This window comes from Manis pentadactyla, chromosome 8, assembly GCF_030020395.1.
Source record: "Manis pentadactyla isolate mManPen7 chromosome 8, mManPen7.hap1, whole genome shotgun sequence".
Taxonomy (NCBI): domain Eukaryota; kingdom Metazoa; phylum Chordata; class Mammalia; order Pholidota; family Manidae; genus Manis; species Manis pentadactyla.
This window is the reverse complement of record NC_080026.1, coordinates 106,385,953-106,409,998: the sequence shown is the minus strand read 5'-3', so window position 1 is coordinate 106,409,998 and position 24,046 is coordinate 106,385,953. Positions and strand designations below refer to the sequence as shown.

Below are 24,046 nucleotides of genomic sequence, written 5' to 3'. Positions count from 1 at the left end.
GAACAGAATGGTGAGTGTGAGAATGGAAAAGCAGCGGTGTTGGTGCATGAGTCACAGAGGTGGAAGAACTGACTGGACGCAGCAGCGCATCAGGTGCGGGGCAGAGGGGAGTGGCGAAGGGAAGAGGAGAAAATCGTGAAGTCAGATGTGTGTGAGGGACGGATATTCATGCACTACACCAGTATTAACTGGGTGCTTGCTCTGTGCCAGGCACCATACTAGGTGTTAGGACACAGAGATGAGCATGACCTGGCTTTGCCAGAAGGTATCCACTTTCCAGTGGGCTTGGTGTATGTGGCCTGATTGGAGACCAGGAAGGCAAAGTGGGCAAAGATGAGTGATGGACTTGCTGGTCCTCAGAGCTTGATTATCAGGACTTTGCATTGTTCAGTGAGTAATGGGGCGATACCAAAAGGTTCTAAAGGGGAAAGTGACACTGTCCAGTATGTGTGTTAGCTACAGAGGGCTGATTCTCATCTGGAATTCAGTACCCATTCCAAGAGGCCTCAGGCTGAAGGTGGTCTGAGGAGGAGGGATAGGAGGGAAAGTGGGCTTAGTGGAAGGGGTAGAAAGCAAGACAAAGGGGAACTTCTTCTGAATCTCAGTTTTTGCGCCCAAATAATAAGGGGATGTATTAGATTTCTGGTTTACGAACATTTTTTGTAGCCACAGAACCCATTTGTCCAAGGAAAGCTCAGGAAGCATAAATGAATGAAATGGATAAAACCACAATTGCCCTGGTGGAAGTGAAAGGTGGGTGGATGGTGAGCGAGTGCCCGTACTGTGGCCTGAAGGGCTCATGGGAACTCCTTCCACAGCAGGTGGAAACCTTGGAGCCTTCTGGTTCCAGCGTTCCAGATGGAGTCCTCTGGGAAGTGAGCAGGTAGTTGGAAAGCAATAAGGGCCCAGTGCAGGGTCCTCGAGCTCTTTAGCTCCTAGAAGAACTATAGAAGACCTGTTCTAGAAGGAAGATCCTCATGGCCCCATGTAAACCAGTCCACAGTGACACTTAGAAATCAGGACCAGAAGTGTTTGTGGGAGGAGGAAGGAGTTAACTGTTTTAAATTCAGGAGAAAGGTCAGTGAGGCCCGACCAGTGTAGAAACCAGTGTTGGGCTTGGCCATGTGTGTGCGCTGGAAACCTTTCTGAAGGCCGTTTCAGATAATTGGGTAGAACGGAAACTGCCTTGGAGAGACTCCAGGAGGAAATGGGAGGACGTGGGGGATGGCTTTTCTGATGTGTTTTCCTATTAGTCCCTCTTCAGAAGCATTGGTCTTTTCACAGAAACCTTGTGCTGGTTGTGTTCCGAGCCCCCAACTGTGTCATGGGATTCCAGACTGAAATTAATGTCAGGGTCAAGTTTATCCTAACTTACTCTCTTTGAAAGGAAGCATCAGCGACTCAGTGTTTACCCATTCTGGCTTTCTGCAGAGCCTTCTGCACCCTCACCAACAATGTAGAGAGTGCATTTGAAGAGAAATGACATTAATAGAGATTGAGAAGAAGATGGGCTATTGAAAAACTGAGGAAACATGGCTTCACTGATAGATCAGCAGTAGACCAAGCATTTTATTCTGGGGCTTTGTGAGCTGTTCCTGGTCTTTTCAGGCCATTGGAAGTGGCTGCAAATATATCAAGTCAAGTCTCAGTTTGGATTTCAAAGCTAGAGTATAATCACGGTTTGGTTGGAATGGGAAGGTTGCTTCTCTTTAGGCAGCTGCAGTAGAGCTGAGGGTCCTGGTTGCCTTGCAGGTAAGACTCCAACATTAGGTTCTGAAGGTGAAATAGAGACAAGGGCAAAGTTCATAACTGAGCATCCACTGTCTGCTCAGTCCTAAGGTTGACAGTCTCTCCTCTGAAAACTTACGGTCCTGTTATGAATATGGGGGAAGCCATGGAGGCAAAGCACCACAGGGCATAGGAGATGCTGGAGCATGCCTTGTGAGAGGTCAGCCAGGGGCACATTCTCTTCCAGGAACCTTCGCTGGACTGTGAATTCATTTTTACAGACTAACTCAATTTCTCCCTCATCATATGTCTGAACCATCCATAAAAGGAAGGACCTTTTCTCCTTCCCCAGTAAACAACCCATATTTAGTTACTGGGTCCTATTTCAGCTGGAAGCATGAGTATAACTTTTTCTTTTTAGTAATTATTCACTCCATGTCATCAAGACTTATCTCAGAATTATAGGATCGTGGAACTGGGGAGGAATCAGAGAACCATTAATTATCCGAATGTAGTCTTAACAAATCTGGCTACTTCACATCATGTTCTTCTGGTGGAATGTCTGTGTTGATGCTGCGGAGCATTTATCAAGTGCGGCAGGTCCCGATAGCCCTGAGGGTGAAGTGATGGCTTGACCCTTGCTGACCCGCCCAAGCCCGGACACTTTCAGGTTCCCACAACCCATTGGTAGATAGCTGCTGCTTGCAGCTGTCAGGTGTTGCCACGAGATGGCACTGTTTATCTTTTTGGCTTTTACCCAGAGGTGCCTGCCGCGTTTGTAGGGACTAGTGGGAGAAATTCCAGTGACATGCCCTCATGGTCTCAACAAATCAAAGTCTTTATAGCTTAGTTCTAAATAAATATTAAGTGTCAAAGGTTTTTATGTAAAATCAACTCTCACATTCTCCATGTGATTGTAATAGCTTTTTGTACTCTCCCTCAAAAAACATCAGGGACTAGACTATGACTGCCAAAGCTTTCAGTGTCCTGCTCAGCCTGCCTCTGTGCAGTTTCCTGGTCACATCCTTGCCGCCCTGACTCAGACATCTTCAACTTGTAGAGGCAAAACCATTCAGTGAACCGCTTGGGATTCAGGTCTGGCTGGCCTTACCTCGGGAGAGAGGAAGAGAGGTTCTCTTCTCCAAATAAAACCTGTGGGACTCTCTTCTCCCCTTCATCTTGTGCTGGTCAAGATTCCTGGGTTGCAAATGACCAGAAACCACCTCTGGTTAAGTCAGACTGAAAAGGAATTTATTGGTAAGATCTTGGGTAGTTCAGAGTTCCTGGGAGACTGGAGAATTGCACTGAGAACAGGGGCAGGAATTCAAGGAGGCTGAGTTGGATGGAATTACAGCCAGAAAAACATCCTATCCAGACTGGAACCAGTGGAAAGGACTGGACACCAGGTGCTGTCCTAGGCACAGCTGTCACTGCCACGTTTGCTGCAGTTTGTTTTAAACTGCCCCCTGGTTCTTTGTGTCACCTGCAGATTCAAACAGCTGAGTGAAAGCACACCACGAACATGCCATCCAAAAAGCCTGTGTGTGCAGAGCTGGTGCTCACCTATGTGTTGTCACCGCACTGCTGCTGTTGTCCCAGTTCCTGACACATTTAAATAGTGTCCTACCACCCTGAGCGTGTGCGCCTTGTTTGTACAGTTCAGTCACTAAATGGTTAACACCTGGCATGGACTCCTGTTGGTGGACAGTTGTGGCAAAATGGTAGTTAATATTTTGGGTATTATCCCTAACCAAGTGACACTTAGGAATTATTAGTATCTGTATTGAGAAATACAGAAATGGGCAAAGGGCTACCCACTTAGGACAGACAGTGATTGCTCTTGTGTGAGTTGAGGAGTGCTTTTTGTTTGGTTCATAAGACATTTCCATTCTTCTATTTCCCTGCCTAAGAATGCTGTTGTGCTATATCCTTATTTTTAAAATTAAGATGAATTAAACTCAGCTATACAGAGAGCATTGGTAAATGAATTATGGGGTGTTATTACAATGAAATATTATACAGCCATTAAAATGATGGATATGGTGGCTATAAAAATCCATAAAAATGGTCATGAAATAATTGATTTGAAAATTGGACCACTTAATAAAAAAAAGAAAGAAAAAGAAAATTGGAACACAAAGCTGTCTAGACATTATGTTTACAACTATAAATACTATTTATGAAAACAGATAAAGGTAAGAAGGGGCTATAAAGAAAGAAAAATACTATTAGGATAGCTTCGTGCTTCAATCAAAAACATTTTTTCAGTTGTGCTTTAAAAGTTGAATAAATAAAACCTTAATATAATACAATTATTAAAATTATTTTAGACCTAAAAGCATATGGATGACATCATGACAGCCCTTTGGTTCTGGGAAGCAAACTGACATATCCTAAAACCAGTATTGGAAACCACTTGGGCATACAGAACACAGAGCAGGTCGTATTCCTTAAAAGAAGGAATGTTTCCACAGCTAAGAGAACAATCTGAGGGACTGTTGAAGGTCACCGGTAGTCCCAGGTGTATTTGACAGTGATGGGGGCAACATTGCTACTGATCTGGGCTGCAGAGAAGTACTTAGAGTGATATCCTTTTTGCCCCTAGCACTTTACTCAGTCAGTTCTAAGGACAGCAAGCAAGGCAGCTGCCCAGCAAGGAAGCCAGTGCCTGGCTTCAGTGTGTTGAAAGGAAACCAAAGCATGTCTCCTTGAGCAGCCCATCAGACCATACCGTGACCTTTTTATTAAAGAATTCATGAACCCAAGGAGTTGATTTCTTATATCTTTGATTCTCATGCTTTAAAGTGCATAGGGACCAGCTGGGGATCTTATTAAAATGCAGATTCTGATTCAGTGGGTGTAGGGTTGAGTCTGAGTTTCTGTATTTTAATAAGCTCCCAGCTGAATCCAGTGCACTAGTCTGGGACTGTGCTGTAAAGAGCAAGGTTCTACATATCCTGAAGACGCACTTTTCAGATTGTCCTTCAGATGTGTTCGACTAGACCTTGCTGTTCAAAATATGTACAAGACTGTACTTTGAAAACTTTAAAACATTGCAGAGAAAAATTTAAGACAACCCTCATAGAGGGATAGTTCATGCTCATGAATTGTAAGATTTAATATTGTTAAAATATTATCTTTCCCCAGGCTGATATATACACTCAACACAATCCCAATTAAAATTCCAACAAAATTTTTGTTTCTGTTTTTTGGTAGAAATTAATACGATGATTCTAAGCTTTATGTGAAAGTACAAAGGGCCTAGAAGGGCCGAAACAATTTTAAAGCAGAATAGATTTGGAAAACTCACACTGCTTGATTTCAAGACTTATTATAAAGCTATAGTAATCAAGACATTAAGTTATTGGATAAAGACAGATCAATGGAATAGAATAAAGTCCAGGTATATATGCTAAATTGTGTTATGCTAAGTGAGAGAAGCTTGGTTCAAAAGATACACTATGATACTATTTGTATAAAATTCTACAAAAGGTAGAACTACAGTGACAGAAAGCAGATCAGTGGTTACTGGGGACTTGGGATGAGACCATGCTGAATGAGAGGGTTACCACTTGAATTCATCAGTGGTGAGTAAGTGGAATGCATTCCCACCTCAGGGTGGTAGAACCTGGGCCCTTAAGTCAGGCCGTCTGGGGTCCACTACCCCCTCTGTCACACAGGCAGGCTGTTTCCCTCTGTGTGCCTCGGTTTCCTCATCTGTGTAAACTGACACAATGTGAGTGTTTACCTTGTAGGGTCATTGTGGGGATCAAATGAGTTTATATATTTAAAGCATCTAAAATACATTTTTGTGCATAATAAATACTGATAACTTATTAGTAGCCTCCAATAATCAGTTTGTGTTGTGATTTTACTTCTTTCTCCCAAAATCTGGTTCTTTCTGGTACTCCTTGTCCCATGTGCACTCATGTAACTTGAGGTTTTTAATGAAATGTTAGAGCTGGGAGAGATCTTGGATAGAATCTGAACCAGGTACAGATGACAAAATTGAGGCCAAGGAGGTGAGTGATGTGCCCAACAGCATGTTGGTAGTAGGCGACCAAGAACGAGAAGCCTTGCCATGGGACTTCTGGTTCTGTTCTGTTTTATCAAGGGTTATAGGAGGTGTTTGCATTTTTAATTCAGACCTTAGGGATTTTTCTTGAACCTTCCATCCATGAATTCCATTGTGGGGTGTTTGTTTTTCTGCAGAGCAGTCCAGAGTTCCAGTTGCAGAAGACTTGTCCTGTCACCACCATGAGCTCTGGTAAGTCATTTTAAGCCTTGTCTTTCTCTTCTTGACATATCTATAAAACTGAGCAGTTTACCCAGATTTCCCACTTGCTCTGAAGGCTCCAACTGCATTTCATTTTTTATTTTTTGAGAGCTGGGTAAGTGCCAAACTTTGTCATAAAGCATCATTATCACCATCAGCATCTTTATTAGTAATGACTTATTGAGTACTTACCATGTATTAAGAACTGTGCTGTCTTCTTTACATGTACCATGTGCTAATCTTTATATATCCCTTCCCTCTATTTTTTAATAACTTTATTGAGATATAATTGGCATAAACTATAGATATTTTAAGTGTACAATTTCATAAATTTTTATAAAATTTCAGAGGCATTTCTTAATCTGAGGGACCAGCAAAAGTAAACAGATTGAGCATAATTGTACCAGGATGCAAGCTAATCTAACACTTCCTTCATCCAGGCTGGTAGAGCAGTTTGCTCACCCTTTTGCTATGCCTTCGGTAGTAAAAATCGAGACCTAAACAAATGGCCAGTTTTGACTGTTTTTAGTTTAGAGCTTGAGTGGAAAGCGTGGGCTAGGGAAGACAGAGAAGGGAAGAGGCCCCTGTTCACTGTGCAGTGAAGAGCTGTCAGCTTTCCAGCCCAGAATTCAGAGCAGTTGCTCTCTGGAGGTTGAGGCCTGCCTTGGCCACTCCGTGTGCCCTGGAGCATCCAGTGACATGTAGGCTGTGTGGAGGACCAAGTGGGCAGCTCATTCAGGGGTCTCCCAGTCCTTCAGGCTCTCCAGGTGGTTATCAGAAACCTCCGTAGGTTAAAAAAACAAACCTTTCCAGTATTTATTTACACACAGTGCCCTGTTAACCCTAAACTGTGCAGCACAGTGTGCTCTTGTGACCAAGGAGGGCTCCAGGTGGGACAGCTCTGGGCCGTAGCTTGGCTTCCTCACCCACCAGCTGTGTAGCCCTGCACCGGTGGTGGACCCTTCCCTGCATTCTCCTCCATAAATGGAAAGCATAAGCACAACTGACTCATTGGGGTTTTGTGAGGATTAAGTGAGAGTGCTTCTGAAGTCCTGATTTCATGCCCAGGGCATGTCTGGGGTCCCATCCCTGGGTCACCAGCTCAGCTTTCTTCCTTCCAAGGAGAGGGGTTGGCTTGTCCCTGATCCTTGAGCACTTTTGCTGAGTGTGAGGAGGCTACAGGCCTTCTTTTTCTCCAGGTGGACTCAAGTACTGCCAGTAGCTCCTGCTTTTATAGCTCATTTTGTTTGTTTGTTTGTTTGGCTTTTGCTTTTCTTGTCATTTAAAACAGGACAGGGCTTTTTAATTTCTTCTTTTAAACTTTTGCTCGGCAGCCTAAAGTTTTTTGTTCTCATATCAGAATTAGCCTACGGGGGCACTGCCACTCCTGGCATGAATGTAGGGGTGGAAAAGTAGGAAGGGGAGGGGCCTGGCAGAAGGCTGAGGGTGCGGGAAGGCCTGTGGGGCTCTCCAAGGCATGGGGCTGGAAAAGGCATTTCATAAGAAGAGTCCAAAAAATCTGGACCCTTGATCTGATGATCCTACTTTTGGGAATTTGTATCTTAATTCAAAGGAAACAAAAGAAAACCTCCCTGAAGTTGGGGAATGAGGAAGTTCATTGCATTTATTTACTTGATGGAATACTATGCTGCTATTAAAAGCGATTGGTAGGAAGAAAGCAGCTACATAGGAAACATTTGTTTTAAACTTTGGTGGAAAGAGCATCATAAAAATGATGCATCGTTTTATTCCTTGTTTGGACTGGACTGCTGGTTGCTGAGGGACGTGCTAGGCTTGTGTGATTTCATTTTCCTGGCAAATCTGCAAGGACGGTTTACCACTCCCATGCTATAAAGGGGGAAGCTGAGGCCCTGAGGGGTCAGTAATTTGTCTGGGATCACCTGGCTAGCGTGTAGGGGTGTGGAGGCAAACCCAGGCCCTTGGACACCAACACTCGGCTGCAGAGGTGTGGGTCTGAGGTGATAGAATCATTTTCAAAATTCCTTCAAGCTTAACTATGTTTTGTTAAAAGAAAAAAGACAAAGGGAAGACGTGGGACTGGGCCTGGTGGAAGCTCAGAGGCTGCCCCAGTGCCAGCTTGGGGAGGCCTGAAGCAAGGCCCCCAGTGACAGAAAGGAGTGGTCAAGAGGAAGTAGGGCCGGTGCCCGGGGAAGGGATAGTCGAAGAACAGATGGGTGATGGACCCGTGATGTCTCTGCTTGGATTTCTGGCCCTTTGCCAATATCCTCCTTCCATCCCCCCAGCAGTGTGGGTGCAGGGGAGGCTCTGGCCTCTGGGAGAATTAGCCTTCATCTCTAGGTGGACTGAGGGTGTGAACAGGGCAGGATCTGTGGGGCCAGTGTTGGGAACGGCTAGATAGCTGCTGACCACCAGGGCTTGTTTGGTTTCCATTTTCCAGGTCAGTTAACTTAAGTATAAGCAGCAATGCCAAGATACAGGTCATCCCACTTAGTAAAAAAATTATATTCCAGATAATCATTTATGTATTTTTTGGGAACTTGGAATACATTTTTCACCCTGTGGAAATGGTAGTATAAATGATTAAATTCCCAGAATAAACTTTAATATTTTTCTTTCAAACAGAGGTGAATTACAGTACATTTACTAAAGAGAAGTTTTAGAAAATCGTGCTGCATGGTCCCATTTTGCCTTTATCTGTCCTGCATCCCAGGGCTTTGTAACCTAGGGAGGGCAGGCTCTAGAAAGTGCTCTGAGGGGTGGGGTACAGAAGACGTGTGAAATAAATGATGGATAAGATGACCTTTGAGGCCGTTTCCCCTGCGGTCTCTCATCCTGAAGGTTGCAGCGTGGCTGCCCAAATAGCTTCTGGGGTCTGCTTTGAGTTGGAGGGGTGAGAGATGGGCTCAGGTCCTGATTCTCCTGCTTGTGAGCAGACACCCTGGAGGCCCTTGTCTTTGTGGGTGTGAGTTCCCTGCTCCAGAAGACAGGGACTTGGGTGATCTGCAGTGCTCAGGAAGCCGTGCCCTCTCTGGGATGCACACATGAGGCCTCCAGTAGGGCCAGTGGGCTGGTGAGGAGGGGCAGTGTCTGGAGACATTTAGTGGAGGGACAGCATGACTTTGGTGACCTCAGATGTGGGGTGGGGTGGAGGGAAGTGTCAGCCCAGATTTTCGCTTGTCCGACAGCTCTCACTCTGGTGGCACAGCGGTGTGTTGGAGCCAGCCTTTGAATGTCAGGCAGGAGCTGCTATTTTGAGAGAACTGAGCAGATCCTCTGAAAATGTGAGAAACAAAGCCACAGCGAGGAGGAAGGAGGGTTTCGATCTCCTACCACAAACTTTGCTTCCCTGAATAGCTGCAGAAGCTGCTTTCCTGGTTTAAGCTACACAACTCTCAGAATTCTCCCAAGACAACTGAGGCCCCAGGCCTGAGAGAGCCTGCGTGTCCCCAGCACCTCTTACCAAGCGAGACTCGAGAAATGCCGGGCAGACATAATCAAAAGCCTCGTGTTCTTTTTCTCTTGCAGAGTGTGATGTCGGTGCTTCTAAAGCTGTGGTGAACGGGTTGGCACCAAGCAGCAACGGGCAGGACAAAGGTAAGGCCTTGAAGGGAAGCCTGGCTGAATACTGGCAAGCCTTCCCGGAGGAGCAGAGTATGTCAGGCCTGGGCCCCTGCCTGCTGAGGAGAGTCACTGGTCCCGCCAGGCCCTGAACGCCAGCCCTGTTTCCCATGCTGACTTTCCTGAGCATGTTCTTGCATCTCGTGAGTCTGAGGCTGCTGTTGCCCACTGTGAGGTGACATATTAAAAACTGCCCCTAACATGGGAACAGATCAAATACACAGACTGAGGCGAGGAGTACCTCATGCCTGGTACATGTGACGTTTATCAGCCTGGAATCTCCCTTATGCGGCATCTCACCTTCACCTGTAATAAATATTGACATGTTCACAGTCCCGACCCTGAGGCAAGAGCCTTAATTGTGAAAATAAATGATTTTCATGTCCCTCCTCTATTTCCTGTTTTTAAATATCTAGGACAAAAGATTTACGTGTGAAATAAATGATGGATAAGATGACCTTTGAGGCCATTTCCCCTGCGGTCTCTCATCCTGAAGGTTGCAGCGTGGCTGCCCAAATAGCTTCTGGGGTCTGCTGTGAGTTGGAGGGGTGAGAGATGGGCTCAGGTCCTGATTCTCCTGCTTGTGAGCAGACACCCTGGAGGCCCTTGTCTTTATGGGTGTGAGTTCCCTGCTCCAGAAGACAGGGACTTGGATTATCTGCAGGATTCACTCCTGCTTCAGATTCTTGGTCCCAGGGGGCCCTCTCTGTGCCCACCCACTGAATGTTGCAGCATCAGAGCAGGAGGGCAAAGGCAAAGTCACCATTGCTCCAAGACTCATTTCAGAGAGTTTGACCTGTTTGGCTTCTGTTTGTAATTTCCATCTGGCCAGCCAAATATTCCTTTTGAATGAAACAGGCAAAGTATAAAGTCAGAAGGAGCAGCCAGAGAGGGAAGGCACAGAGGGCGGGTGGGGGGGGCAGGGAGCGCGCCCCCGCTGGGGCGAAGGGTGGGCCCTCTGTGACAGGAGCTGTCCTGCTGCTGTCCTGTTCATCTGGTCCCCCTGCTTCCCTGCCCGACCCCCCTTGCCGTTGGTGGGATGAGGCCTTGGACAGTCTTGGTGAAGTGCTCTTAGGGAATGCTGGAGACGGGACCTGCCGACTGGCTCCAGGGGAGTTGGAGCATGGATGAGGAGCAGGGGGAGAGGTTGGGGCTTTGGTTCTTTTAAAAATCCAAGGGGCCATCAACCCCATCCCTGTGAACACTTCAGGGGTTGGGGAGGGGCAGGTGGAGTTGAATTCCACTCTCCTTAGTGAGACTCAACCTTTGCTTGGAAAGGAGGCAGATGTGACCTGAAGGTCACTGTCACGGTACAGTGAGGTCATTGAACCAGAAGCCCAGACAGCTGGATTCCAATCTTAGCATCGTCATTTGAGAGCTGGATGACTTAACAGCTCTCTGAGCCCCTGCCTCTTGCTCTGAAATGGTAACAAAAATCTCCCACCCAGTCCATCTCCCAGGTCGTCCCGAAGAAGCAGTCAGTAGGATTGCTGTGAAAGCATGTTTGTATCTCAGTATATATACAGTATTGTTATCAACTTAGTTATTGACAGCCTATGCCCTATGGCTGCCCTCTGCCTTAGGAGTTGGCAGGGTGCTGCACTGACTGGCAGGCGACCTGTCCGTCACCGAGGTGCCTCCCTTCTTCCTACCCCTTGAAAGGGTTGCCAGCACAGTACTGCTGCAGGAGGGTCAGCCTTGTTTCCCAAACAGCCCAGTCACTACAGGGCTCTGGCGCAGCACAACCTCTGGGTGTTGCTCATTGGGGTGACATTGGCTCCATAGCTCATGAGCGTTTATACCTCTGTTTGCTGCCGTTAGAGAGACAGGATGAGGGGAAGGAGGCTTGTGAGAAGGAGGGTGTGGGGATGTGCCCATCACAGAGATTCCAGAACCTGGGGAGGGAGGGAGCCCAGGGAAGCCAGTGGGCAGATAGGCACGGACACCCAGGATTTGAGGGCGGCAGCCCTTGCCGCATTCCAGGCTGCTGTGGCAGCTCTCGAAGCCCAGCTGGGTTCAGCATCCTGGGCTGTGCGCTTGGTGCTGCCCAGCATCTTGAGCCTGCACTTGGACACTTGGCAACCTTAGACCAGAAAAGGGTGGGTCAGCAGATGGGGCTTCTGATTTGCTTGGGGACAGAGGGCTGTGGTTGTCAGAGCAGGCGCAGGACCCCAGGGAAGTTGGGGTTCTGGAGAGGCAGCTGTGATGGCTGAGAGCACCAGGCAGCTCCCAAAAGTGCTCCTTTCCTTCCCGCACTCGTCTGGGGCCTGGGCTGGAGCTCTACTCCTGGGAGCCCTCCGGCTGGCAGGGACACCTCCGCAGTCGCTCAGGATGACTCCTCTTCTGCTCTTTGCCAGGCCATTTGTGTCTCTGTGAATCTCTTTGTCCAGTGCCTTGGCAAGTTCCTGGTGTGGCGGGAGGCACAGATAAACACTAGCTGCCGGCGTTTGGGTGATGGTTGGAGGGCGGGTTCTCTGCTCTCTTGGCACGAACTCTCAAGAGAGAAAGCAGTTTATTTTAAATCACTGCATCCACCGCTCTTATAATTGTTCTTTTGTGTGGGCGACTTCCTCCTGTTGTCCCTGCCCAGTTCCTCCACGGCCTAAGTGTTTCCCAAGTGTTCTTTCTGGGTGTACCATCTACCCTTTTGTGTTTTCAGCAACTGCCGACCCTTTCCGTGCACGCTCTGTTTCTGCTGTTAAAATAATTCCTGTGAAGACAGTGAAAAACTCTTCAGGCCTAGTTCTCCCTCCAGGTATCTCTCCGTGGGTTGGTTCATTTCTTTTTTTTTTTTTAAATTATTAGAAGCTCATGGTTTTCCTTCCCTTCTAACAAAGACTTGGAGGCCTAATCCTTGCATGTTTAGGAACCATTCCCTCAATCTTCCTCGGCTGGCTTCCTTTCCTCCTCTGTGTGCGGATGTGTGTTTTCTTCTGTGAGCCAGCCAGCCTGGAGAAGAACCAGCAGATGCCTTTCCCCACCCCCATTTAAGAGAAGGCTCTGTCCAAGGCTAAACATTCACTCCAGCACGGGTCTGAGGTACATGCAATACATGGTACATGGAGGTACATGTAATACACAGCTTCCCCTAGACACTGCCAGCTCCCAACGCTTTATTTGAATTCTAGTCTCCCCAAGAATTAGTGTGGCTGCACAGGGAACCTCTGAACCGGGCTGAACTTGAAGCAGCTACCTTAGGTGCCACACCTAGGGCCGTTTCCCAGAGCACCCCTGCCCCTGCCCAGCCACACGTGCAGTCACTCTCCAAGGAGGGGTGCAGGTCAGATGTCAGCTCCAGCTTCCTTCTGGACAAGCAAGGCTGAGCTGGTGCTTTAGCCCAGGGGTGCCTTAAGGAGTTGGCAAATCTGGCTGTGCATCCAGGAACCTATGGAGGGCTGGATTTCTCAGTGTGCCCCTCATCCTTTTGAAAAGACCATGGATAGTTTTCCCACTAGCTCTGTGACACCTGTCACTTATCCTCTTGATAGGGTTGGACCAGTCAGATGCCGTCCAAGGCTGCTGCCCCCTCTGCCGTACATTGTGGTGGTGTGCTTCCTCTTTGAGCAGGAAGAGATGCTGACGGAGCAGCTGTTCCTTCTGTAACACTAATGATTGTTCTGTCTGGGTGGTCGGACAGGGGCTGCTGGGAAGGAGTGAAGGAGGAAGGAGGCTTGCTTCTGTCTGTGCCCTGGCACAGGCAGGAGTGGGGATGTGCAGGACGTCTGAGCCCACATCTTGCCCAGGGCTCACCTTAAGCTCTCCCCCATAATCCCAGTCTGGACAGTTTTAGGGCAGAGATTCAAGCTATGCTGTGAGCAGTTTGAAAAAACTGTGGAATTCAGTTCAGCTGCACAGGAAGTAACCTTCAGCCTGTGTACCTTCCAGAACTCTGTGATCTGCCTCAGTTTCTTACGTCCCCATAACTTATTTTCCTGGAGGATGAGCACCCAGATCTTTTGAAGCCTGTTTTGAAATCCTTCTCTGTGGAATTCTGACAGGTGACCCAGGTCTGTCATGAGGCCATTGTGAGCTGTGGGAGAGGTCGGGACCCGGTGACGGCTCAGCTTGGGATGCAGCGAACACCACTGTTCACAGAGGGACTCAGTGTTTATGGTTGTTTTCTTTGGTGTGAATTTTTAAATTAAGTTTGGGGTGCGAGGCTCTTGCCCATGCTCATTGTCCCCAGACAGCGCATCCTGTCTCCTCCTTGCAAGGGTCTTGGCTGACTGACACCAGGAGATTTTCTTTTCCTTTTTCCACTGGAGAACCACAAGGGGCCTGGTTCTCCACAGAGCAACTGCCTTGGTCCTGGGGTTGCCGACTTGCTCTGATAAGAAGGATAGTCTGGAAGCCTGAGAAATCTTTTATAAACTCCTTCTTGAACTGTGCCTTACTAATTGGTCAGAAGTATGCTCACCAACCTAAACTTCATTTAATAAAAGGAATTAACCTGCTTTCATTTTGACATGTTTTCAGCTGATATGGTAACTTATACATTTACTCAGAACTCACTGTTGCCCCCCTTTCCCCATAACCTCATGATGCGTGGTACCCTCTGAAAATGAGATTCATCCTTCTCCATCACCCACAAATTAACTTTCATTGACCACCATGTTGACCACCAGACTTTGTGTGGCTGTGACCAGACTCATCTCATTCCCCAGCTGTAATGGTTGCTGGCCAACCATTGCTTTGATCCTTCAGGAGCCTTGAATTGAGTCTTCTCTTTTGGGTCTCTCCTTTTCAGATACGGATCCTACAAAAATCTGCACTGGAAAAGGAGCTGTGACTCTCCGGGCCTCATCCTCCTCCAGGGGAATCCTGAGCAGTAGCCCCACGAGCCCTCAGGACACCCCAGAACCTGAAAGGAAGCCAGGTGTGCTTCCCCTGGGGCCTTGGGGAGGGCTCAAGCCATGTTGGAAGGGAGGCAGCTCCTCGTGCTTTCGTTCAGAAGGGAGTGAATTCACCAGCTGCCTCCTGATTCTCCCAGGGCTGCTGGGACAGTCAGCTCCTTGTCCCTGTGTGATAGGTGGTGATCAGTAACCCTGAACTAACAGGGCAGAGACACAGCAGTGGCCACCACTTTGTTTTAGCTTTTGACCAAACAGCTGAGCTAAAAGCCTGTTACAGAACTGGGGGCTCTCTTGACAGCATCTGTGTGCACAGCAATGGCTTAGGGGCCTGGGAGGGAGCGGTGGGTTAGAGGGTAGGTTTCTCCACTTTTGGGAGCTTGGCTGTGACCAGCCAGGTAGGACTGGTCTGGGGAAGAAGTGCAGGTGGCTGGCTGACTGAGCTCCCGGCAAAGCAGAGGTGGGGCTGGGCTCAAACCTGGTGGCTGGCGGAGCAGGATCAGAAGAGCAGTGCTGAGGCCGGGGCAAACTAGGAGCAAAGGGAGACAAAAGAACCCCATCTGAAGCCCACCTCCTACTTTCATGAGCCACTCCGGAAACATGGGTGTTTAGAGTGTGGTGTTGAGGTTTAAACCTGGGACTTTGGGACACATTCAATCTGTGTTCACTTCCTGGCTCCACCACCTTCTGGCGGTGCAACTATGGACAAGGTTTTTACTCCCTCAACCCTAGTGGCCTCGTGGTCGAATGGGGTTGACGGTGCACCTACCTCGTAGCACTGTTGTGAGGGTGAAGTCTGTGAAGTGTTTGCTCCGTGCCTGGTGGCCTGGAATGAGTGGCTAGAGATCGGCTGCTGTTAGTAGGCCAATGGGGAGTATTTTGGCCTGTCTGGAGAGGGTTTTCCATGGTGCAAGTGTTCTGGGAGTTAGGGAACACTGATTTTGAGGCTCCACGGTTCCACAGTTCTCTGCCCTCTGCAAAGAGGGCTTCCCACACCTGAGCTGTGTCAGAATCATCTGGAGGAAAACCAGGTAACTGGGCCCCAGGCCACAGAATTTATGGTTTCCCCTTGAAGGTCGAGGTTTCTGACAAGTCCCCTTGTTGTGCTGATGCTGCTGGTCCAGGAACCACAGTTGAGAGCTGCTGCTGTGGGGGTGGGAGTTTTCTGTCTGTCTCAGAGGTAACAAAGGGGGGAAATTACCGGCATGACACCCACCCCCTTAGGACGAGAGAGGAAAGGAAGGAGGGCACAGACTCTGCGGTACAGTGCAGAATGGTGCGCTGTCGTAAGGTAGAATCATATAGGATGGAGATGGTCAGTGCCCAGCGTCCAGGAAGCAGACTTCCTTTCTGTCCCAGCCACCTGTAACTGGTGCCAAGGCAGATGCCCACAGCTGAAACCAGGCTAGGGTTTGAGCACAGGCCCTGTTCTGGTAATGTTGGTACCTGTGGAAGGCTTCTCTTTCCCAAGGTTCAGGGAAGACGTGAGTGGCCTCCAGCCCTACAAGTTGAAAGTAGCTTGTTGGCCTTGTCTTCCTAAGCCCACACCTGACTCTTGCCCCACTGCACTTTGCCACTCCAGGAAAGGTGGGGCCAGGACAGTCAAAATGATTTCTTCCTAAGACTGCCCTAATCCAGCCTCTCCAGGCCTAACTGGGATGATCCAACTCCCAAGCGGGAGGATGTTTGAGCAAGATAATCCTAAGGGATAATTGAAAGAGAAAGACTGGCTCCATATAGCTTCGTGGCCCAATATAATGACATCCATCACCAGGCCCTTTCTCTGGAGGTGAACGTGAGGAGAGGGTGCCTTGAGCTCCCCCTGCTGGCTACAGTGTGACAATAACATAGAATGGAGTTGATGCTGTTCACCTTGCCATAGGTGTGCATGTACAGTGATGCAGTGATGGGGGCACTTTCGGAAATTCTAGCCTCAAACAATTCTGTATCTTAGGAATTTCTGACAGCTGATTTGGATGAAATAAGATCTTGTTTTAAAGTGCAAATACTCTGAAGAATTAGGGGATAGCTATCACTCATTCATACCTTAAGTAAATTAATTTCAGTAGATTATTTCCCTGCTGGTAAGTTGAGATCATTGAGTCCAAGTCAGCAGACATTCATTTAGCATCATCTGTGTGCCAGTCACTGGGAAGTGTGATGAGCAATGGGGAGAAGAGAGGAAAAGGGAGGGTAAATCCGGGTGCATCAGGTGAGGACAAAGATAGTCTGCTGCGACAGAAGTCGGGTGTGGACCTCTAGTCCTCTGCTGTGCTTTCCAGCTGTAAGTAGGTCATACCTCCGAAACCCATATAAAGAAAGAAAGACTTGGGCAAGGTGGTTTCCAAGCCTTTCTAGTTTTCAAATGCTCTGTGACCTTGGGGAGTTTGGGAATTAAGCTGACACAAGCAGAATCCCATTCATTGAGGACAAATTCACGATTGCGCATCAGGGCAGTTTAGGGGAAAAGAGCAAGCTAACTTTGAGTAGAGGGAAAAAATACCCAAACCAAGTAATAGTACCAAACAGGCTAGAATGAGTTTACGCTGGGGATAAGGTCAAAAAAGGATGTGACTCTAGAGAGGGGACCTTCAGGGCTGAGTATCTTGTATTCTTTCTCTGCTGCTCATTGGCCAGCCATCTGATGGCTCTTGTCTCTGGCTCTCTGTGGCTCCCTAGCCCTCTTCTGATTCCTGCCTCCTCCATCCATCTGGGCCTCTACATGACAACTTGGTGGCCCACACCAGTTACCAGTCCTGTCCCAGGGCCTGGGAGCCCATGGTCCTTGACAGGTCTCATGAAAACAGTTTTCAGCAGCATTTGCAGGCAGCCAGGCTCGCCTGGCCTGGGAGCCCATGTGTGAGGCAGTGAGTGGCTCTTGCCAAGGGGTGGGCATGCTTCCTACTCCAGTGCCTTTGCAGGTAGCTAATATCAGGTAGGGCTCGGCTCCTTCCCTTATTGCCAGGGCCAGCATCTGTCCCCCAGCTCCTCTGCCTGCCTCCTCTCTGCTTTGCTCTCTTTCTTCTCTGTAGGTCTGCAAGTTGCTGATCATTTGCCTTGCCTGGAAGCCCCAGTCTTAGACCACAGCCCAGTGCCTGTGTCCTGATTTCCTTCCTTACATGGCCCTTGATGCCCACGTTTCAAGGTGTGCCTTATTTCCAATCCTTGCTTCAACTCCTTTAACCTGTGAGAGATGGTCTAGTTTTTCAGTCACATAGTCCTCTATTGAGGCTCAGCTCTGCCACTCCCTATCTTTGGGATGTGAGCAAAGTACTCATCCTTGCATTTTCCCATCTGTAAGAAGGGGATGATCTTAATCGAGTTGTTGGGATTCAGTGAGCTCTTTATATCAAGATTTTGCACAGAGCCAGGTATGCAGCAGGTGCTCTTTAGTAGTAACCATTCTAGTTATGCAGATCAGGAGGCCTATTAAAGATCTGCAGTAATTCCAATTAGAGGCCATAGGGCCTGGGCCCCACATGGTGGCAGTAGGAATGAAGAGCAGGGTCAAGAGCAGAAGTGTATCTGGAAGACGGAAATGACAGGTCTTGATGTATGTGTTTACAGAGCACAGAGAAATAGCACTCCGTGTCCACCAGGAGGTCCTTCTGTGGTTGACTAGGAGAATAATTGTGGCATTCATGGAACCTGTAGATTTGTGAAGGGGATACTATTTATTAATCAGTATGGGTATTATTTCCCTCTACTCAAACCCAGCTTGTTCCTTTACACCTGCCATGGTGCACAATCTTGGATTTTTCCCTCAGTGAGAGGGATTCTGCTAGTGAAGGGTGTGAATTCCATTTTCTGACATACTGAGATTTTAACAAGGAAATGGCGTCTAGGAGCAAGTTTCTAATAGGTGTTTGAAAATTTGGAGTCTGTAAAGAATCCACTTCAAAACTACTAGATCTAATATATGAATTCAGCAAAGTTGCAGGATACAGAATTAATACACAGAAATCTGTTGTGTTGCTATACACTAATGATGAACTAGCAGAAAGAAATCAGGAAAACAATTCCATTCAAAATTGCATCAAAAAGAATAAAATACCTAGGAATAAACCTAACCAAGGAAGCGAAAGACCTAGACTGTGAAACTACAAGACACTCATAAGAGAAATTAAAGAAGATACCAATAAATGGAAACACATCCTATGCATATGGATAGGAAGAATTAATATTGTCAAAATAACCATCCTACCTAAAGCAATCTACAAATTCAATGTAATCGCTATCAAAATACCAATAGCATTCTTCAACGAACTAGAGCAAATAGTTCTAAAATTCATGTGAAACCACAAAAGACCCTGAACAGCCAAAGCAATCCTGAGAAGGAAGAAAAAAGTGGTGGGGAGCAGGGGGATTACACTCCCTGACTTCAAGCTCTACAACAAAGCCACAGTAATCAAGACAATTTGGTACTGGCACAAGAGTAGACCCATAGACCAGTGGAACAGACTAGAGAGCCCAGATATAAACCGAAGCATATATGGTCAATTAATATATGATAAAGGAGCCATGGATATACAAGGGGAAATGACAGCCTCTTCAACAACTAGTTTTGGCAAAACTGGACAGTTACATGCAGGAGAATGAAACTGGATTATTGTCTAACCCCATACACAAAAGTAAACTCAAAATGGATCAAAGATCTGAATGTAAGTAATGAACCCATAAAACTCTTAGAAGACAACACAGGCAAAAATCTCCTGAATAAAAACATGAACAACTCTTTCCTGAATGCATCTCCTTGGGGAAAGGAAACAAAAGCAAAAATGAACAGATGGGACTATATCAAGCTGAAAAGCCTCTGTACAGCACAGGACACCATCAGCAGAACAAAAAGGCATCCTACAGTATGGGAGAATATATTTGTAAATGACATCCAACAAGGAGTTAACATCCAAAATATATAAAGAACTCATATGCCTCAACACCCAAAAAGCAAATAACCCTATTAAAAAATGGGCGGAGGATATGAGCAGACACTTCTCCAAAGAAGAAATTCAGATGGCCAACAGGCACATGAAAAGATGCCCCACATCGCTAATTATTAGAGAAATGCAAATTAAAACCACACTGAGATATCACCTCACACCAGTTAGGATGGCCAACATAGAAAAGACTAGGAACAACAAATGCTGGTGAGGATGTGGAGAAAGGGGAACCCTCCTACACTGCTGGTGAGAATGTAAACTAGTTCAACCATTGTGGAAAGCAGTATGGAGGTTCCTCAAAAAACTAAAAATAGAAATACCATTTGACCCAGGAATTCCACTCTTAGGAATTTACCCTAAGAATGCAGGATCCAAGTTTGAAAAGGACATATGCACCCCTATGTTTATGGCAGCACTTTTTACAATAGCCAAGAAATGGAAGCAACCTAAGTGTCCATCAGTAGATGAATGGTTAAAGAAGATGTGGTACATATACACAATGGAATATTATTCAGCCATAAGAAGAAAACAGATCCTACCATTTGCAACAACGTAGATGGAGCTAGAGGGTCTTACGCTCAGTGAAATAAGCCAGGCAGAGAAAGACAAGTACCAAATGATTTCACTCTCACATTTTCTCTCCAGAAATGCAAGTAGCAAAAAGATATAAGTGGAGTATAAGAACAAAGGAAAAACTGAAGGAACAAAACAGCAGCAGCCTCACAGAACCCAAGAATGGAGTAACAGTTCCCAAAGGGAAAGGGACTGGGGAGGGATTAGGGGCATTACAGTTAGCACACATAACATAGCGGGGGGCATGGGGAAGGCAGTATAGCACAGAGAAGACAAGTAGTGACTCTATAGCATCTTTCTACACTGATGGACAGTGACTGTAATGGGGTATGTGGTGGGGACTTGATAATGGGGGGAATCTAGTAACCACAGTGTTGCTCGTGTGATTGTATATTAATGATACCAAAAATTTTTAAATGTTAAAAAAAAAATTTGGAGTCTGGGTGTGGATTTGGGAGCCATTTGCATCCAGAGGAACGTCAAGAGGATGAAGCAGCTGCTGTCTGAGGTAGAGTGACAGATGGGGCTCATGGAGTTGCCCAGAGTAAACCCACTCTCTAGATGCCTGCCTTCAGGGGTAGCTTACTCTGTATTCCTATCCATGGCTCCCTGACCATCTTTGTAATCTCTGAATGTGGATCTTGGTTTTTGGATCAGAACATCTGGAAAGAACTGCAGTGATATTAGGGTTGAACTCTCTGCCCCTGGGATAGGCATACCTCATCCTTACTTCCTGGTATCACTGCCTGGCTAAGACTGCATGTTGGCACCCTTAGTTCAGGGTGACTCTACCTGTGTCCCCAGGTCAGGGTGTTCCTACTCAAAAGGAAACAGAGGAACAGGTTGGTGGACATGATACCAAGCTTCCTGTCTGGTACGGCCTGAAGACCATCAATACCTGTGTTCTGACTTACAAGCCAAAATCTAGTTCAACCGTCATCTTTTGTTAACTCTGTGCCAGTTGGCTTTGGCCCTTCCTGCCTGCTTCTTGAGTACGTCAGCTTTGGATGTAAAGATTCTTGGGTCTACCACCAGCTCATTACCTCTGGTTTCACTCTCACATTTGCTCTCCAGAAATGCAAGTAGCAAAAAGATATAAGAAAATTGATATTGAAACAGTTAAAGACACTCCCTACCCCATTGACTCAGGCCTTCTTACAGGTGCTTGTATGAAAATGAGGGCCATCTGAGAAGTTGAGGGGACAGTCCTCACATAAGAATAACTTAACGATACCAAGTTTACGGGATTCTCAAAACCACCCTCCGGTTTGGTAATTTCCTAGAAGGACCCGAAGAACTCACAGAAAGCTATTTTACTTGTGGTTATGGTTTTATTACAGGAAGAAGATATAGATTAAAATCAGTGAAGAGGAGAAGCCTCTTCACTAAAATCAGTGAAGAGGAGACTCAACATACTCAACATAGGGTTGAGTCTGAAGAACGAGACGTGGAGCTTCTGTTGTCCTCTCCCGTGGAGTCAGGATATGTTAGTTCCCAGCACATAGGTGCAACAGTATGCTCAGAATATTGCCAACCAGGAGGTTCCCATGAGCCTTTGTGTCCAAAGTTTTTACTGGGACTCTATTACTTGGGCATTATCCACTGTCCGTGTGACTGATCCCACTCTCCAGTCTGGTAAGAGACTGAGCTCATAATGGTTCAGAGTCCTTGCCCTAAATCAAATTATTGATCTAGCATAAAGCCACTCATATCAGGATGACGTTCTGAGGGCTTAGAGATTAACTCCCAGAAACGAGAGGGCAAAGACTAGACCTCTTTTTGGGTATGGTTAAATTCTTTACCACACAACATGAATGCAAAATAAACACAAGTGAGATTTGAAACACTTTTAAACCCACTTTTAACACCTGTCATCTAACTCTTGTGTTCTCTTCCAGAACACATCAAATCTGAGTTAATGAAAGTTATCCTAAGAGCCCAAGAAGAACTATTCAGCTAAACAACTTTAGAACAGACATTAGCACAGAATGAGATAAAAGACAGTATCAGGAGGCTGTGGCCACAGGCCAGAAAAGATTGTATATAAAGAACAGATGGAAGAAAAGATAAGGTAGAATAATTTTTCCTTCTCATGGAAAATCTCCTCCTCTTCAGAGCTGTGAAACCTATCTAGATTCAACTTTCCAAGGCCCTCCTCCCCTCTCAGGAGCTCTGAGGTAGTATTTATTGGAAGAAACATTTTGACAGTCTCCTCAACTGAGAGTTAATCATTGATGACTATGTATATAAACTTTCACCTGCTACCCTCAGGCACAGTGGCCCTGGACTGCTACAACCTTCAAGGTTCACGAGACTAGGTAACAGATGAAGAATGATAAAAATGTCAGGAATACGGCTCTCTTTTAATGTGGAAGACAGGAATATTCTCTTCCATCTCTCTAATTAGAGAGATCCTAGGAATTGCCTTTTTTGGGGCAAGGTAAGGGGAACAGTTTTAATGACTTGGAATGAGAAGAAAAAGTGGTTAATTCCCCAAGGATATTTTCTTCTTGAAACTATCAAATGGCAGAAGTCAACAGCCCTAATTTATTTCTGTGTCTGGGTAAATTTTTTTCCTTATGCTATGGATTCCAATTTTACTTTATGCCAGATACTTCTCCTTAGTCCTCATGACTCAAAAGAGATAGGTAATAGGTAGATAATATCTCATTTCACAGGTGGCGCTAAGTCATTTACTGCAAGATGTGCACTTAGCAAGGGCTCGAACTAGGTAGTTTGATGCCAAAATGGTAGTCCTTCTATGGTACCAAGAGCTCTGGAGGGACAGACTCATTTCAGCTTCCCACAGCACATCTGCTAGTGTCACCTAAATAGAACAAACTGAACCAAGAACCAAAGAACAGGCAAGACAATGCACCCCCAAATCCATGTTCAAGCTCACATCCTTCATTGGGTAGCCCCTCTCTCAAGTACCTATTGATAGTCAGTATATGTGTAACTCTAATCAATTTGATAGAGTGGCTTGACAGAGGTCAACAAGGAATAATTTAGGAAGATGGGACAGTAAAAATGTGATGGATGTAGGGGAGGAGGGAGAACCAGTGTCACAATGTGTCATCTAGTATTTGAGGGCCTGCCAGGTACAAGGGAATCTCTGGACCACGGTCTGGACGGATGCAGCAGTGAGTTTTAACAATGGTCACATTGAGGATACTTCAGATACCTGATCTGATCTTCAGCAACCTGGTGAGGTAACGTGAGGTAAAGATTATATTGTATAGGTGAAAAAAAATGAAGTTTAGAGTGATTAATAACACTTAGTCACACAAGCCAGTGCATTGCAGTGACGTGAGTAAAAATCCTGCAAATTTATCAGTGAGGCGCCTGGGAAGAGACAACAAATACATGAATTGTGTGTAGGGGGGTAGCAGAAGGAACAGGCAACAAGTTAAAGAAATATACAACTGAAATATGTTATAAAAACTCTCTTAGAGGGGAAAATAAATACACAAAAATGGGTAGTTTTCCAGAATTAGGATGTTTTTGAGTATTCCTTATATCAGGTTCTCAATGCGGGCCAGCAGCCCTGGTACCACCTAGAGTCCTGTTGACAGTGCACACTCTCAGGCCTTCCCCGCCATCTACTGAGTCGGAGTCTCTAGGGGTGGGCCCCAGCAATCTGTGTTTTAACCAGCTTCCCAGTGATTCTGGCGCAGCTGAACTGCTGTGCATGGATGCAGATCACTCAGAATCACTTCCGGCTTCCACCACCTCCCACTGGAACATAGGTGTTCTCTTGTGGCTGGCGGTGGGGTTGGTGGCTGTGGGTGGCAGACGGAGTGCTGTGCTTGGTTCTGGAGACCTGGGCTCACTGCTTTGTCATTTCCTAGCTTTGTGGCTTTGGGCAAGTCACTTGGCCTCTCTTTGTCCATGACCTCACAGACTTGTTGTGTACTAAGTTAAATGTTAACTAGGTACAAAAGTGACTAACAGTGTCTGGCAGGTAGATGTTCAGTAAATTTTTGTGAATCTCAACTTGATATTGGAAAGTCCATCTCTGGTCTTTGAGGGACCCACATTGAAATGGAGGTTTGGGTGGTGAGAGCTGCCCTCTGAGT

General features: G+C 46.5%; 1 protein-coding gene and 1 long non-coding RNA gene across 48 annotated transcripts in view; one reads left to right on the top strand and one right to left on the bottom strand.

The window, feature by feature from the left end:
• Positions 1 to 24,046, top strand: part of SORBS1 (sorbin and SH3 domain containing 1) — a 233,980-nt gene that overhangs the window by 111,719 nt on the left and 98,215 nt on the right. For all 47 annotated transcript variants that reach the window (XM_057506116.1, XM_057506117.1, XM_057506129.1 and 44 more), the window contains 3 exons: positions 5,941 to 5,995; positions 9,512 to 9,580; positions 14,352 to 14,480. In XM_057506116.1, coding sequence (XP_057362099.1) covers positions 5,986 to 5,995; positions 9,512 to 9,580; positions 14,352 to 14,480 — 208 coding nt within the window. In that variant the 5' untranslated portion in view covers positions 5,941 to 5,985. Of the gene's footprint in view, positions 1 to 5,940; positions 5,996 to 9,511; positions 9,581 to 14,351; positions 14,481 to 24,046 lie in introns of those variants that run through there.
• Positions 1 to 24,046, bottom strand: part of LOC130684616 (uncharacterized) — a 78,953-nt gene that overhangs the window by 48,174 nt on the left and 6,733 nt on the right. The gene's annotated exons all lie outside the window — the stretch shown is intronic.